This window comes from Emiliania huxleyi (genome assembly GCF_000372725.1).
Source record: "Emiliania huxleyi CCMP1516 chromosome Unknown EMIHUscaffold_192, whole genome shotgun sequence".
In the NCBI taxonomy this organism is placed as follows: domain Eukaryota; phylum Haptophyta; order Isochrysidales; family Noelaerhabdaceae; genus Emiliania; species Emiliania huxleyi.
In genome coordinates, this window is record NW_005200670.1 from 180,479 (window position 1) to 195,635 (window position 15,157).

Consider the following 15,157-nt stretch of genomic DNA (forward strand, 5'->3'; position numbering starts at 1 on the left):
CGCCGCTCGCGGCCGTTGCCGGCGCCGCCGCCTAATCAGCTTTGCGCGGCGCCGCAAGGCAGCTGCTCTGCAAGCGGCGGCGGCGGCGACAGCAGCGACTAGGCTCGCGGGCGCTCCGAACACCGCACGCCACCGCACCGCCGCCGCCGCCACCACAGCCGCCGACCGGGAACCGCGACGGGCGCTCCCGCGCCGCTCGCGCGCGCCTAAAGGTGTGGATGCTGGGTTGAGAGAGAGATTTTTAGAAGCCAACAAGAAATGTGTCACACAGAGTGATTTGCGCTCGGCAGCTTGTCGACTACCAGCCGGAGCCGGAGTCGGAACCGTAGCCGAGATGGTCTTCGAGGGTGTCGAATATGTCATTCGCCTCGCTAGTGGAGCCGGTGCCGCACGAGTCGCGGTCGGAGGAGGAGTCGTCGGAGGAGCGGTGGGACGCCTCGCGCTTGTCGCGCCTGATGCGCTCTGCGAGGGGGCCGGGGTCGTGGTCGTCGTGCTCGAGCGTCGGGTAGGTAGCGCGCCTTGCGACCTTGTCGGCCGAGCTGCCATCCCAGTAGAAGGTGTACCAGTCGCCGCGTGGATAGAACCAAGCGTTGACCAACCTGTACCGTCCGAGAGCGGCCGCCTGAGCGGCCTGAGCGGCCGCCTGAGCAGCCGCCTTTGCAGCAGCCTCCTCGGCCGCTGCAGCGGCGATAGCCGCTGCTTTGGCCTTGGCGCGCTTCTTGTCGTTTTGCCTTGTCTTCTTCTTGCTCTTCAGGTCGTCATCAAGTGACCGGCTGACTCGCCAGAGGTCGTGCTCTGGACGACTGGGGCAGGGCGACTCACCGGAGGTGAAGGGGGACGAGGGCGGAGGCAGGCTCAGCTGCTCTCCGTTGACCTCGTGTTGGTTGCAGAACCCGTTGGTTCCGTGGCAGTCGCGCACTGTGTCGTGAGGGTTGTATAATTCGAGAGGGAATCGGGCCAGCGCTTCCGGAAGAGAGAGAGGAAGACGGGTCGAGCGCAAACAGTAGATGAAATCGACGACGTAGCCGCCGCCGCGCCGCCGCCCGCCCTCGTGGCCACCGTAGACGCGGCTGAGGAAGAGGTCGGCGGTGCGCCCGCTGGGCGGGCAGGCCTTGAAGAAGTTGTTCAGAGAAGTGCGGGTGTTGAGGCCGCGCGCAGCGGCCTGTATCTTGGTGATGAGGATCGTGATGATGATGGTGCCCTTGCGCAGCAGGAACGCGCGCATCGCCCGCTGAACGCGGGTCGCTGCGGCTTCCTGTGCGAGCCCCAGTCGGATGTTCCGCAGCGTGGAGGTCATTGCTGCGATGTCGTCATGCCCAGCAGCCACCCCAGCCTCGCCAAAGGCGCCAGCGAGGCTGGGCAAGCCCGGCAGCTCTGGCGAGCCATCGCGGCCGGCAGCAGGCCCACCTGGGTTCGAACTGGAGGCCAGTCGATCGCAGTCGGGCGCTGACCCGACCGAGCCAGGCGAGGAGTGCTCTGCTGCTGGCTCTGGTCGATTCGGTGCCTCATAAAGCGTCGGCGAGATTGAAAGTTTCTGCAGCACGAATCCGACGCGCTCCGTCTCGTCGGCGTCAGTAGGCGCCATGAGGCCGTCTGAGACCGTGGAGACGAGGCCGGGCGCAGCCGTGGCCGGCCGCGCGGCGGCGCCGGACAAGGCGAGCGAGAGCGAAGCGACCAGCTGATAAGGAGGATTCTCTTGTTTCTCTCTCTTCTCTGGGTTGAACGAAATCGGAGGACACGACCCACCTCGCCACAGACGGTCCCGCGCCTCGCCGCTATGACGGCCGCACGACCGCAGCTCGTGTGCGTGCGGCCGTCTTTGTCCGGAGTGAATACTCCAACGCACTCGTCGGTGACGGTGTCCTCCGATTTCGCCGCGCTCCGGCACCGCTCCGGGACGCACGCCGGCGAAGCACGTCAAGCTGCTGTACGGCCCCGGAATCGCCTCCCCTCGCTTAGCTAGAGTGAGAGTTATTGTGCACATGGTTAGTCTCTACAATATACTCACTGACCCCCCCCCTCCCAGAGCTCGTCCCGGTCCGCCACGGCCATCCTCGGCCTCCGGAGGGCCCCCGGCCGCGGCGCGGTGCGGCGGCGTCACAAATCCGACGGCAGAGCACCGGGACGCGGTCGGGCGATCTGAGGTCCAGTGAGGCGTATGCATTGCCCATCCAGGGCTATCACCTGGACCTATCAACAGGGGCTGGAGCCGAGCAGGAGGGCCCGGCGCACAACCCCATGTTCAACTCATCCTCCACACCCCGTACGTGCTACGAGGCGCGCGCCGGCGCTGGCGGCGCGACCGGGCGGGGAGTGGGGAGCCCGGGAGGGTGCAAAGCTGAGAGCTCCGTGATTGGCGGCGCGAAACGAGTGGGGCCCCTAGCGAGCGAACCGAGAAAAGAATTTTTCCTGTGGGAAGTGCGGGGACTGGCAAGACGACTGGTTGGCCGCGACGGACCTTGGACAGGTTTTCCGGTGGGAGGGGGAGGACTACCTCGTCAACGACATTGCACCGGGACCGAGCGACGTTGTCGGGGAGGCAGGCGATGAAGGCGTGCGCCTGCTGCGTGAAGAGGCGTGTGGCATCGGCGGGCCCGCTGTCCGAACGCAACTCGGCCTTTGATATCCGGTCGGTGCGGGACCGAATCGAGAGGGACCGGGTGAGGGGGGAGCGGCGCGGCTACTGCGCAGCCTACGACCTGAGATGCGGAGCGGGGGGAGGGAGAAGCGGGGCCGTCGGCGAATCTGGGCCCTGGCCCCCCCCCTTCTCGAGGGGAGACGAGAGCTAGGCCGCCCCCCACGAGTGGGGGAGTCGGCCGACGCGTGGAACCGCGGCTGGAACGACCGCAGGGGCAGGGGGCCGCCCCCGAGGCCCCGCTCCAGGCGTTGCGGCTGCCGGCACCGCCACCATGCCCGCCCCCACCACCACCGCCTCCGCCCCCACCGCTGGAGCGGCCGCTGAGTCAAGGGGCCACCCCTGAGGTTCCACACCAGGCGGCGCGGCCGCCAGTACCGCCACCTTTTCCGCCACCCACACTACCATCTCCGTCCCCGCCGCTGGAACGGCTGCAGGGTCGAGGGGCCGCCCCAGCGGCTCCACACCAGGCGTCACGGCCGCGAGGGCCGCCACTGTACCCGCCACCCCTGCCACCGCCTCCACCCCCGCCGCCGGCGGGGCCGCCGCCGTATGGACCCGCTCGGAATAACCTGGGGGATCCGGAGCCGCACCGCCGGAGGCTGGAGTACCCGGGAGGAGGAGCTGGGGGAGGAGAGTTGCCGCAATATGATAACGGGCCCGCCGGCGAGCCAGAAGGCCGAGGCCGGAGGGCCCCAGGGGGGGCTTGGGGTCAGTTGTCGGAGGAGGCGAGAGATGAGCTGACGCGGCCTCTGCGAGTGGAGTCGGGACGTACGAGCTCTCCGGGGGGAGGCCCGTCGCAGTGGCAGCCGGACCACCGTGATCTTCGACAGGGTGTGCCACGCCTCCCCGAGCCTGAAGAGGAGCCGGCGGAGGGGGGGGGGGGCGAGCCGAGGACGATAGAAAGGCCGCGGGTGCGGGCGCGACTCGTCGACCAGGGAGAGCGGGCTCGACCTCCCAGGGGTGGAAGTGGGTGCGACCCAATACTGCCGTCCTCGCCCAGGGAGTCGGGCACGGGATCGCCGTCGGTGATGGCAACAGAATCGGACAGAGAAGACGAGACGGTGGCGGGGCCGCTGCTGAAAAAGGCTAGGAGGGGAGGTCGGGCCCCGCGCCCGTCGGATGATCATCGGAAGGCGAACAAGAGGAAGAACTCAGAGGAGAGGGGAGCCTCCTCCGGAGTGAGGATGAGGACCCCGCGTGAAGGGGCCCTGAGCGGTGACGTCGTGTGAGAGTGCGTGTCGTGTTCATGTCTGGTGTTCGTTATAGCTCCTAGTAGAGGGGGCGGTCTGCTGCTAGGGGAAACCCGGAGCGCGGAGCCAACCCTCGGAGACCCGTGTTTACTTTACGGCCCTTTCCCTGCGAACGCGCACCCCCGGGGCTAGGGCTCTCTAGCCCGTAACCCGATGCCAATCATCCGGCCCGCTGGGTGCGCTTCTGAGCTCCCTGGCCCTGGATGTGCGGTTGATGACTGCACTCCAAGTGCTCCAAGTGCTGTGTTCGATGCACGCCCTGGCGAGCGGGGCGGGGAGCCCGGGGACCGGGGTGCGCACTGTGCCTCTGGGTGTGTTCGTGCGTCGCCCATCTCTCCTGGAGATTGGCTGGAGATGCCGGCTCTATTTTATATGGCATCGGTTCGCGGGTTCGGCGTCGAGACGGCGAGACGCACGTTTGAGGTTTGTCATAACAAGGCGGCCTCCCCGAGGGTTGGCACGTTGGCTCCGTGTACCGGGTTTCCCCATTAACTGCAGAACGCCCCCTCTACTCGGGTGCTTTGGCTGGGCGGCGCGTCGTCGCTGTGTCCGCTGGGGTCCGCCACAGCATCGCGCCCTCACCGCCGACGGCGCCTTCTTTACCTCGGGCGAGGGCGGCGACGGCTGCCTAGGCCACGGAGAGGACCTGTCGAACCAGCTGCTGCCCAAGAAGCTCGCGAGGCGTGGGCGCATGCGGCATGGGCCGTATATAGAGGAGAGCGCTGCGGGCGATCGATAGAAAGGGAAGTTGGGGCGAAGACGATCGAACGCATTGTTCCGACAAACTGTTTTCCTCGACGTGCTAGTGTAAAACTTGATGTGGGGGGGAGGGGGAGAGCGATGAGATGTGTGGGGAGGGAGGAGGGGCAGGGGGAGAGGGCGAGAGGCGCGGGGTCCGGGCTCCGGGGAGGGCGTGCCTTCCACGCCGACGCCTCGTGTAATCCACTGGGCCGGGAGCAACCTTAATAGACACCTCAAACACGACGTCAGTACCCCCTCCCCTCCACCAGGACCCCCATATCAAAGAAACGCACCTTGTGTGTCCGTATCCCGTCGAAAAAGAGAAAGGAAGTGACACCCCAAAGGAAGGAGTCTACGTCAGCTCGCGCAAGAGAGCGTCTGCTTGCTCGTGCAGGTTCCCGCCAGCCTCGCAGCCCACGTCCTCATTCGCGGCGTGGATAGCGGCTCGGAGGCTCAGGCTGCCGTCGAGCCCCAACGCCTGGGGTGAGGTGGTGGTGAGGGTGAACCTTCTCCACCTCTCCACCACATTGAGGCCACCGCTTGATGGGACGGGGGGGGTGGGGGGGGGGGGGGGAGACCTGCTTGATGATGCCCACTTTGGCCGCTAGGGTGAGGGGCCCGCTGTCCCAACCCGAGCCGCGCCGCGTGTCGTCTGCAGCGCCGTCTGCAGCGCCTGTGCCCGGCGGAGTGGCCGGCCGAGTCCAGAGGGTCGGCGCCGCCTGCAGACGCTCGCCCTCCCCATCCCCACGGTACCCGAACCCACCCTGCAGCCCCTCGCTCGCCGGACCGTCGCACACACAGCCTGTTCACAACGTACTGCTGATGCCGGGCAGGCGTCTCTTGATCGCGGGCAGCCCCTCACTCTCCAGACCTTCGCACACCGACGCATCGCCCGCGCTGTCGCCCACATGCGTCGACGCCGCCGGAGGAGGCGGCAGCTGAGGCGGCGCCGCTCGCTCTGCCGCCGCTCGCTCTGCCGCCGCTCGCTCTGCCGCCGCTCGCTCTGCCGCCGCCTCGGCTGCCGCCACCTCGGCTGCCGCCGCCTCCGCTCGTCCCACCGCCTCCACCGCCTCTGCTTGCCCCGCTGCCGACTCCTCCGCCGCCTTCGCTTGCGCCGCCGCCGCCTCGGCCGCCTCCGCCACCTCCGCCACCGCCGCCGCCTCCGCCTCGGACGCCGCCGCCGCCGCCGCCGCCGCCTCTCTCTCCTCCGCAGCCTTCCGCGCCGCCTCCGCCGCCGCCGCCGCCGCCGCCGACTCCGCCTCCGCCGCCTCGGCGGCGGCCTCCGCCGCCGCCGCCGCCGCCTCCGCCTCGGCCGAAGCTGCCTCGGCGGCGTCCAGCGCGTCGACCGCTGCCAAGCGCTCTGCCGCGGCCGCTGCCGCCGCCCTCGCAATCGACGCAATCGACGCCTCAATCGCGGCCGCCGCTGGAGAGAGGGGCGTCTGCGGGTGCGCCTGTGAGAGCCTTGCTGCCGCCGCCAGACCGCTGCTCCTCGACCTGTCTGCCGAGGCGGCGGTGCGTCGCAGGTCGACGCGGCCGCGCTCGCTTTGCGGCGAGAGAATGGCTGCGGCTTTGTGGTCCTCCCAGGAGAGATCCGCGATCGAGCTCCCGACGGCGAAGGACGCGCCCTCAAAGGGCAGACCCGGAGTGGCCGCGCCAGAGGTTGATGCCGGCGTAACCACGCCAAACTTCCGCGCCTCCCACGCGCTGCCTAAGCTGGCTGTGGTAGCGGCCTGCCCACCAATCCATCCGGCCTTGGTTCCGCCCTGCGGCACCGCCGACAGTGGACGCCAGCCGGCGGTCCGACTGCACCGGGTCTGCGCGACCACGGAGGCGGGTGTCACCACTCCAAACTTTCGCGCCTCCCAGCTGTAGCTCGGCGACGCTGCGGCGGGCCTCCCGGAGTAGTTTGGCGGAGCAGCGGCGCGCTCTGTCCTCGTCGCACGGCGCGGCGTTGCAACCAAGCACACAAGGAGCGCTGCCAGCATAACACCTCGGAAGATACGCGGCGGTGTCGGGGGCGGTCCGTCGAGGACAGTCGACAGTCCTCCTCTTGGGACTAAAGAATTTTACAACGAAACTCCCTAAAGAATTCAAAAGCCGCTCTCTCTCACAGCAGACTAAAGAATTTTACAAAAAGCTCCCTCGCACAACACTGGGCACGGGACTGGCTCGCACTGGCACTAACACAGGTACCCCACGGGAGCCGCCTAAGCGACTCCTGCGAGGGTGGCGAGGCACTTCGCTCCGTGCACCCGCCCACCCCCGCCACAGGCAAGCTCATTCACAACCTGCTCTGCGATTGCCGTGTGAAGAACGACTGAGATACGCTGCTTCTGCAGCCCCAGCCAATTCTTAGTGGTCCAAGTCACCTCATCGAGGTACTGGGCCCGCGTCAGCTTGTTCTGTAGCACGTCCGCCGCCTTCCGGAGGATCTCACGGACCCCCTTTCCGAACCCGCCGAACGACTCGAACAGCAGCAGCTGCACTTCAACGCCCTTGTCTTCCCTCGCGTAGCGATAGTCCCCGCCGTAGGACGGTACGCGGCGGTCGCCGCCCACCACCCTGCCCCCCCTGGCATGCCAGCGCCCGGTCCCTTGCCCTCTCTCGCCCTTGCTCTTCCTCTCCCCCTCCATGCCGCCCCCCCCGTGTACCCCTCCCCCTCCCCCCCCCCTCCTCCTCTCCCCCCCCTCCTCCCTCCCCCCCCCTCCCCCCCTCCCCCTCCTCGCAGTCGGGCCCATGCCCCATGACCATGTTCCGGTAGAATGATTCAGTGTTGCCGAAAGCGACAAAAGCGCCCTTCCGACCGTGCTCCCCGCTGCTGCTGAGGGGACAGACGACCTTGACGTCTCCGCAATAGTGCGTGCCATCCTTGCCAATGAGCAATGTTTCCGCGTCCACGTCGGGTTGTTTGTTGTAACTCTGACCGAGGTGGCCTTTCGGCTCCATTCGCACAGCGGTGCCCCACGCGGCGCGTAGGGCGAGGATGAGGCGTCGAAGCGTGTACTTGTGTCTGGTGTTGTGGCCCTGCTGCGGTACGCTGACAGCAGCGTCGCCATACTCGTCGTGGGTCTTCCCATTCCGAGTCTTCTTGCCCGCCGCCGCGGCCTGGCAGGCCAGGTAAGGTAAGGTAAGGTAAACTTCTCCACACACACGAGGTGGTGGGGCAAGGGGGGGCAACCCTCGCGTCTCCACGTCTAACGACAGGAGCCCCACGGCATTCAAAGTGCAAGGCCCGTTGCGCGTGGGTGAGCGGTGTGTGTGTGTGTGTGTGTGTGTGTGTGTGTGTGTGTGTGTGTGTGTGTGTGTGTGTGTGTGTGTGTGTGTGTCTCACGTCACTGCATCCTGATCCTCTGCCGGTTCCTCCCACCCGTCGCCTCTTCTTTGTTCGAATGTTTTTCAATCCATCCTTCACGAAGCCCTCCCATGTTGCATGTAGCTAGCGTTCTTTGCGAATGTCTCGAGATGGCCAGCAGGCGCTGTCTGCTCGCGGCCTGTGCGGGCCGCTCGTCCTCCTCGCCCTTCTTTCGTCCTCCCGTCCCTCCCCTCCACCATGGCCTCCTCGGCACTTCTTTCTCCATCCGCCTCGCCCTGCCTTTTCGTATCGTGCCGTTCGCCTTCCATCCGGTGACCTCCATGGCCGTCCGCCTCCTTTTGGGTGGCGCTCTCGATACGGTTGCGTCAACCTCGACGTCGCTGTCGTCGAGGGGGAGACCCAGGCGGCGCTGCACCGAAAGACGCATCGCCCAAGTCTCCATTCGCATATCACTAAAGAATTTTACCAACCCTCCTCGCACGTCGTCCTCCCATCCCTCCCTTGGGCTGTATGTTTTCTTTCTTTCTTTAGTTGTAAATTTCTTTCTTTACTAGGCACGGGACTGGCGCTAAAGAATACTAAATCGCGCGTGCCTCTCTCTCCGCGGCCGCTCTCACGAACGCACACCGCCGCTTCGTCGCCTCGCAACACCGCGTCGTGCGGCGCCTCTGGCTGAGACACACTGCCTGACATCGGTAAGGGGTTGGCGTTTTCGTTTTCGCAGACTAACAAGCGGAAGACAAAACGTTGGAGTTAAGCTGATCACACGGGGCGCGGCGCGAGCCACATCATCACTGGCTCGCGGCAATACGGGCACTCTCGCATCAGCTCCGAGCAGGGACCGCAGACGCACAAGTGGCTGCACGGCACTGCGAGGTGAGACTTTGGCCGCTCGAAGCACATGATGCACGACGTCTCGCCTCCCATGGTGGACTCTGGTGCAGCCGGCCGCCCCGTGTCTTGGCCGGCGTCCGCTAGTGAGACGGCGGCAAGCGGCTCAGTGACTGGCAGCTGCTGCTCCGCCGCCTCTGCCGCCTCTGGCTCGATCAAGCGCTCAATGGCGCCGACCCGCTCCTCGAGGCTACCCTCGGTCGCCGCGCCGAGGCTCGCCTCCAGCCGATCGACACGCCGCTGCAACTCCCCGCCGCCGCCGGTCGACTCGCTGCTCACCGCCTCCTCGCACCGCGACACCCGACGCGCCAGCGCCTCCTCCGCATCCACCTCTGACCGGCGCAACGCCTCTGCAAGCTCCGCAGCCTCTCGCAGCGCCGCCTGCTCCGCCGCACCCGCTAGCTCTGCCGCCTCGCGCTCCGCCCGCCTCGCCGCCTCTTGCTCAGCAGCCAGCCGCGCCGCCTTCGCCTCCTGTTCGCGAACCTCTGCCGCAGCCTTCGCCCTCCGCTCCTCCTCGAGCTTGAAGGCGGGCGGCGCCTTCTTGGCCTTATTGTTCTTCTCCTTGGCCGCCTTCTTGGCCGCCGCTGCCTCCACCGCCTTTGCGCGCAGCCTTGCCTTCTCCTCCTCCGCCCTCTTGTTGGCGGCCTCCTTCTCGCGCCGCTCCGCCTCCGCTTTAGCCGCGTTGCGCGCAGCCGCCGCCGCCCGCTGCTCCGCAAGCTGCGCCTCCTCTACTGCTCGCCTCTCCGCCTCCCTCGCCCGCAATGTCTCCTCTGCTGCCGCGCGCTCAGCGGCCAGCTTCGCCTCCGCCTCAGCCGCAATCGCTCGCCGCTGCTCCTCCAGAGCCGCCACATTCGCCGCCCGGCGCGCCTCGTCCACCGCCTGCTCTGCTTTGCGCTGTCGTGCCGCCTGCTCGCGCTCTCGCGCCGCTGCCGCCTCCTCCCGCTCGCGCTGTTCGCGCCGCCCCTTGGCCTCGAGCGCCTTCGCTGCCGCCTTCTCTGCCGCCTCCGCCTCCCTCAGCGCCGCTGCATGCTCTGTGAGAGCGCGCACGCACCCGGCGTGGTCCCATGTAGGAGCACTGGCGGCGTCGGCAGTCGCAAGCTTGGCCGCCCCCTTGCCCAACTGCAGCGCCGTCATGCCGGTCGCACCGCGAGCCTTCGTATCTGCGCCAGCTTGCAGCAAGTGGAGCACGACGGGGAGGTGGCCTTGGGCGGCGGCGATCATCAGCGCGGTGCCGGCGATGCTGTTCTGCTTGTTGATCTCCGCGCCACGCTGCAGCAGCAGCTCGACCACCTGCTCGTGGCCGTTGTTGGCGGCGCACATCAGCGCGGTGCCGCCGATGTTGTCCTGCAGGTTGACATCCGCGCCGCGCTGCAACAGCAGCTCGACCACCCGCTCGTGGCCTTGGCTGGCGGCGCGCATCAGCGCGGTGAAGCCGTCGCTCTGCTGCACGTTGATCTCGGCACCGCGCTGCAGCAGCAGCTCGACCACTCGCTCGTGGCCTTTGGTGGCAGCGTACATCAGCGCGGTGCCGCCATCGCTGCTCTGCCGGTTGATCTCAGCGCCATGCCGAATCAGCAGCTCGACCACCCACTCGTGGCCGTCGATGGCGGCAAACATCAGCGCGGTGCCGCCGATGCTGCTCTGCAGGTTGATTTGAGCGCGGTGCTGCAGCAGCAAGGCAGCCACCCGCTCGTGGCCCTGGCCGGCGGCGTCCATCAGCAGGGTAACGCCGGTTGCTTCGCCATACTCGCGCGCGGTGTTTGCTCGCCCGCCTCTCTCGAGCCACGAACGCACCGCCGCTTCGTCGCCTCGCAACACCGCGTCGTGCGGCGCCTCTGGCTGCGGCGCGCTGAAGGACATCACCCCGACCCCCGCTTCGTCCGTCCGCGGGAAGAGGTTCCTCCTTTCCGCTCCCCCCCCGCAAGGCGCGAGACACACACGACACACTAACACTACTGTTACTCAACAGTCCACCCTCGGGCATTTTAGCTTAATGATATAAGTGCTTGGCTTTAGTTTGTAAAATGAACTCGGGGGCACGGGACGCGGCACAAACGGGGCACAAACGCCAGGCTACAAAGACGGGGAGGCACGTAGTTAGTGACGCAGGGGAGTCTAGGCGACGGCGGCGTCCTCCGACGCCGCGGCGAGCCTGAGCTCGGTCGCAATCTCTTCCGCCGCCGCGAGCTGCAGCGCGACTGACATGCGCTGGGCCTGCAGCGACAGCCACGACCGCGTCGACCAGGTCGCCTCGTCCTCGTGCTGAAGTGCTTGGCTTTAGGCATGTTGGCAAACCAAGACACAGAGCTCACACAGGATCACAGCGGGAGGAAAGCGGCGAGTCGCAATTCCAGGGGTCGTTGTGTGTGGCGGGCCACCCTGTCCAGAAAGGCATGGATGCCGATCTGGGGTCTCTCGACCGAGTCTATGAAGCCCTGGCCGCTCCCGGTGGTGGCAAGGTTATAGAACCAAGCGATGGAGATGGTGCGGGGGTACGGGTGTTCCAGGGGGTCACGACACGCACCGACCCTTCACGAACCGAAAGGCTGTGCCCGGGGAAGGTGGTTGGCGGCTGTCGTTCAAACGACGATATCGACGCCATCACCTCCGCGGCTACCGCACTCTCGCTCGACGACACCGTGGAAAATCACATCGAAGTACGAAGACCTTGCCGAGGCGATGGGCCGGGTCACGTTGGACCCCGCCCCCGCCCCCACCCCTCGCTCGGGGTGGGGGCACCCGCCCCTGTCGGGCACCGCTTGCGGCGCCTGGCAGGGGCCGCACCCCCTGGGTGGAGGCCGGCGATTCCCATGCCGGCTCTCCGCCACAACCCCCGCCGGGAGGGAATCCCTGCTCACAGAAAAGGGCACTTCTCTATCTGGAGGATAACACGGAGTATCACTCTCACTCACTCACTCACTTACTGAGTGTGTGAGTGAGTGTGAGTAACACACACACACACACACACACAAACACACACACTCACTTACTTACTCTCTGTATCGATCGGAAGAGAGACATGACATGACATGTGTGAGAGATGTGCGAGAAGAGCGTTTGATGATCCCGAGTTCTGCTTTTATGAACAGAAAGGGAAAAGAGTGTTGATGTTGCAATGCTGTGTGATGAAGCGAGCAAATCCCCCAAAAATATAAAAAAGAAACGGGGTGGGGCGCGCGCGGGGGGCGGCGGGTGTGCGGCGAGTGTGCGGGGTGTCTGTGGGCCCGAGAGCGATATGCCATGTCCGCCTTGCGTTTGTTTTCATAACATCGAAGGCAAGAGTTCCTTATCAGCTGGTCGGCCGCCATGTGGGCCTCCGGGCCTGCTGCGGCGGCGCGGCCGGTTGAGGCCGGGCTCGGCCCGGCCCGCGACGGCTGGCCGCCGACGAGCGCGCTCGCGCTGCTCGTCAAGATGGCGGCGGTGGCGATTGCGGCGACAAAAGTTCAGGCGTACAGCGCTCAGGCGTCTGTCGTCTGTCGTCTGTTGTCGCATTTCGCACACGCGCACGCCGCGCGACCCGCGTCGCTCCGCGAGGGCATGAGCCTTCCGCGATTCGAACCCGCAGCCAAAAGCTGCTCGCTCGAACCGCGGCCGACTCCGCCACCGCGGCCGCAGCTGCTGAGCTCTCCAGAAAACTGGTGCCTCATATGCTGCCTCCCTGCGGATGCTGCCGGCGAGCCTGGCGGTCCGCTGTACTACAAGGAAGTGCTGACTCGATTTCTACTCGAATTCTTCTACCCCCACGACTCGGAACGCGAATGTGACAGGACCATCGGGTCCTTCAGCCTCCAAAGCGGGATCACCCGAGAGCAGCTGAGCCTGCCTCTGGCCTCGCCTCCCTCTCCTTCAGGCATTCGTGGCATCCTATGGGTCGTCCAGAGTATCGACCTCTGGCTTGTCAGCCGGTCACTTGATGACGACCATGAAGTACAGCGATCGCCACCTCGCTGGCCTCTCCGCAAGGCCTCCCGACCGCGTCGAACTCACGGCGCGGGCTCTCTCGGCTACGGGACCGGCCCCAGCTTCGGCTGAGGGCTAACAAGCTGCCGAGCCCAAATCACTGTGAGAGTCGTGATTTCTTGTTGGTTAATAAAAATCTCTCTCGAAGGCTAAGCTCAAAAAAGGAAGAAAACGTGCGTCGTTCCCCCCTAATCATAATTGGCGCGCCCTGACAAGGCTGACCCAAGGTGGTCGATACCCGTCCTTGAGATGCTCGCGATGGTGCCGCCGCTGCAGCGCCAGCAGGCGCGCTCCCGCTGGACCAGGATCTCGGCGTGGCTACGCGGCGAGTCGACCCGGACCGAAGCCCCACCAGATTTGGAGGCAGTGGAGACAGGGCAGGAGGAGGAGACCGACGACAGAAAGCCGGACACAGACGCGACGGAGGTGACTCCCCCGTCGCTCGAGCGGCAGATGGCGCGATCGCGCTTCACCGCACGAGTCACCTCCTACTTTGCGAGGAGCACCCGCCGTGCATCCGCCGCATCCGCCATGGAGGGCTCCAAGCGTGTGTCGATCGCCGGCGGCCGGATCGCGGTGGCTCAGCGACAGACCGACCGCGTGATGTGCGGCTTGTGCGTTGTGGTTGTGCTGATTTTCGCCCTGACGGTTGCGTATACCATCTACGAGATGGTCACGAGGCATCTCTGGATATTCTGAGGCGGTTCGACCTTTCTCTCACCGCAGCGGCCGGAGCGGGTGGTCTCTGCCGACTCCGCCTCCACCCGGCTCTCGTGCATTGTCCAGTTTGTGACGTGTTTGTGCGGTGTTCAGAATGTGCGCACCGTCTTTGAAGCCCGCCCTTCAGCTGTCCATTGTATAGCGCTAGCGTTTGTGTCGATGTGACGTGTACTTTTTTGACTGAGACGCCCTTTTTAGAGCGGAGAGGAGAGAGACGCCACTCGACGGAGGGACGCGTATTGTGCCCAAGCGAGGCCGGTACACGAGGCTGCCTCCTCTGCCGGCCCCCTGCTCCCCGCTGCGCCGCGGTGCGTGGGTCCCCTCAGGCTCGCTCCTCCCCGGGGTTCTCCTCAGGGGCTCCGGAAGGCGCCGCGCAGCGCCGCCGCGTCCCTCGACGAGAGCCCGACCGCCACTCCGAAGCTGCCGTGCACAAGCTGCCACGCGTGGGTGGTTGCGTTCCACACAGACATGTCGCGCGCCCGCAGCGGGAACCGCACCTCCGCGCTCTCCCCCGGCTCGAGCTGCGCCTGCGCGAAGCCGCGAAGCTGCCCCGGCGGCTCGCCCGCAGAGGGAGGGAAGGTGAGGTACAGCTGCGGCGCCGCGGCGCCCGGCCGGCGGCCGGTGTTTGTGACGGTGACGGTGACCCGCGTCGGGCTCGCTCGCAGACCCGCGAGCGCAAAGGTGGTGTACGAGAGGCCGTGCCCGAACGGGAAGGCGGGGGTGGCGTTGTGCGCATTGTACCAGCGGTAGCCGACGAGTAGCCCCTCGGAGTAGGACGCGACGCGCTGCTTGTCGCCCACGCCCGGCCACATCGCATCCGTGAAGCCGACCTCATTCTCCGCCCGCGGCAGCGTGAGGGGCAGATGTGCCGACGGGTTGACGTCGCCGAAGAGCACGTCCGCAAGACCGTCGGCGTACTCTTGCCTGGGGGGATGGGGAGATACGGGGAGGTGTGGGGAGGTGGGGGGAGCGATGAAGAGAGACGGGGAGGTGTGGGGAGCGATGAGGAGATACGGGGAGATATGGGGAGAGATGTGGGGAGATGTGGGGAGAGGGGGAGAGACGGGGAGATGCGGGGAGCGATGAGGAGATACGGGGAGATATGGGGAGATGTGGCGGTGAGCACTCGGCGTTGCCTGTCTGACCAGTCGGCCTCTGCTGCCCCTGTCCGCTGGGTAGGAATGGGGAGAGATATGGGGGAGATGCGGGGAGAGATGGGGAGAGAGCACCATATGCTCTGGGTCCACGCCGTATGCGGCGTGAGCACTCCCCTAGTCGACCTCTGCTGCCCCTGTCCGCTAGGTAGGAACGTCAAGAGTCTCTAGGCACGCTGCCCGGGCAGGAAGGCGTAGGTGACCGCGCCCACCTCCCCGGCCCACGGCGTCAGCGCGGCGCCGGGCGCGACGCACGCGACGACTGTCCGCCGGCCCTTGGCGGCGGCGACTGCGCGCACGAGCAGGTCTGCGTTGCCGTCGAAGGAGAGGGAGGCGCGGTCGCTGCCCTCGCCGCTGCTTGTCGCGACGAAGACGATGGCGATGTCCGACCGCCTGAGATTGCAGGAGATTGCAGGAGATTGCAGGAGATTGCAGGAGATTGCAGGAGATTGCAAGGCGACGTCCGACCGCCTCGCGAGCTCAGCGCAAG

General features: G+C 66.5%; 4 protein-coding genes across 4 annotated transcripts in view; 1 reads left to right on the forward strand and 3 right to left on the reverse strand.

Moving 5' to 3' along the window:
* Window positions 1–298: 298 nt before the first annotated feature.
* Window positions 299–6,141, reverse strand: EMIHUDRAFT_468498 (hypothetical protein; the record flags this gene model as incomplete). Its single annotated transcript, XM_005782165.1, has 7 exons — window positions 5,910–6,141; window positions 5,501–5,855; window positions 5,208–5,431; window positions 5,136–5,168; window positions 2,459–2,560; window positions 2,185–2,190; window positions 299–1,678 (listed from the first exon to the last, which is right to left on the reverse strand). Exon 7 carries the CDS (start codon window positions 1,583–1,585, stop codon window positions 299–301), a length of 1,287 nt encoding a protein of 428 aa, XP_005782222.1. The 5' UTR covers window positions 1,586–1,678; window positions 2,185–2,190; window positions 2,459–2,560; window positions 5,136–5,168; window positions 5,208–5,431; window positions 5,501–5,855; window positions 5,910–6,141.
* Window positions 6,142–6,836: 695 nt separating this feature from the next.
* Window positions 6,837–8,384, reverse strand: EMIHUDRAFT_233542 (hypothetical protein; the record flags this gene model as incomplete). Its single annotated transcript, XM_005782166.1, has 5 exons — window positions 6,837–7,256; window positions 7,378–7,734; window positions 7,961–8,035; window positions 8,179–8,277; window positions 8,358–8,384. 5 exons carry the CDS (start codon window positions 8,382–8,384, stop codon window positions 6,837–6,839), a joined length of 978 nt encoding a protein of 325 aa, XP_005782223.1.
* Window positions 8,385–12,109: 3,725 nt separating this feature from the next.
* Window positions 12,110–12,950, forward strand: EMIHUDRAFT_442688 (hypothetical protein). The gene has a single exon (XM_005782167.1). The coding sequence runs from the start codon at window positions 12,140–12,142 to the stop codon at window positions 12,863–12,865; it is 726 nt and encodes a 241-aa protein (XP_005782224.1). The 5' UTR covers window positions 12,110–12,139; the 3' UTR covers window positions 12,866–12,950.
* Window positions 12,951–13,053: 103 nt separating this feature from the next.
* Window positions 13,054–15,157, reverse strand: part of EMIHUDRAFT_468499 (hypothetical protein) — a gene marked incomplete at its 5' end in the record, with an annotated part of 5,157 nt that continues 3,053 nt past the window's right edge. Inside the window, 3 exons of the mRNA XM_005782168.1 lie at window positions 13,054–14,437; window positions 14,743–14,804; window positions 14,880–15,060. Coding sequence (XP_005782225.1) covers window positions 13,864–14,437; window positions 14,743–14,804; window positions 14,880–15,060 — 817 coding nt within the window. The 3' untranslated portion in view covers window positions 13,054–13,863. The remainder of the gene's footprint in view (window positions 14,438–14,742; window positions 14,805–14,879; window positions 15,061–15,157) is intronic.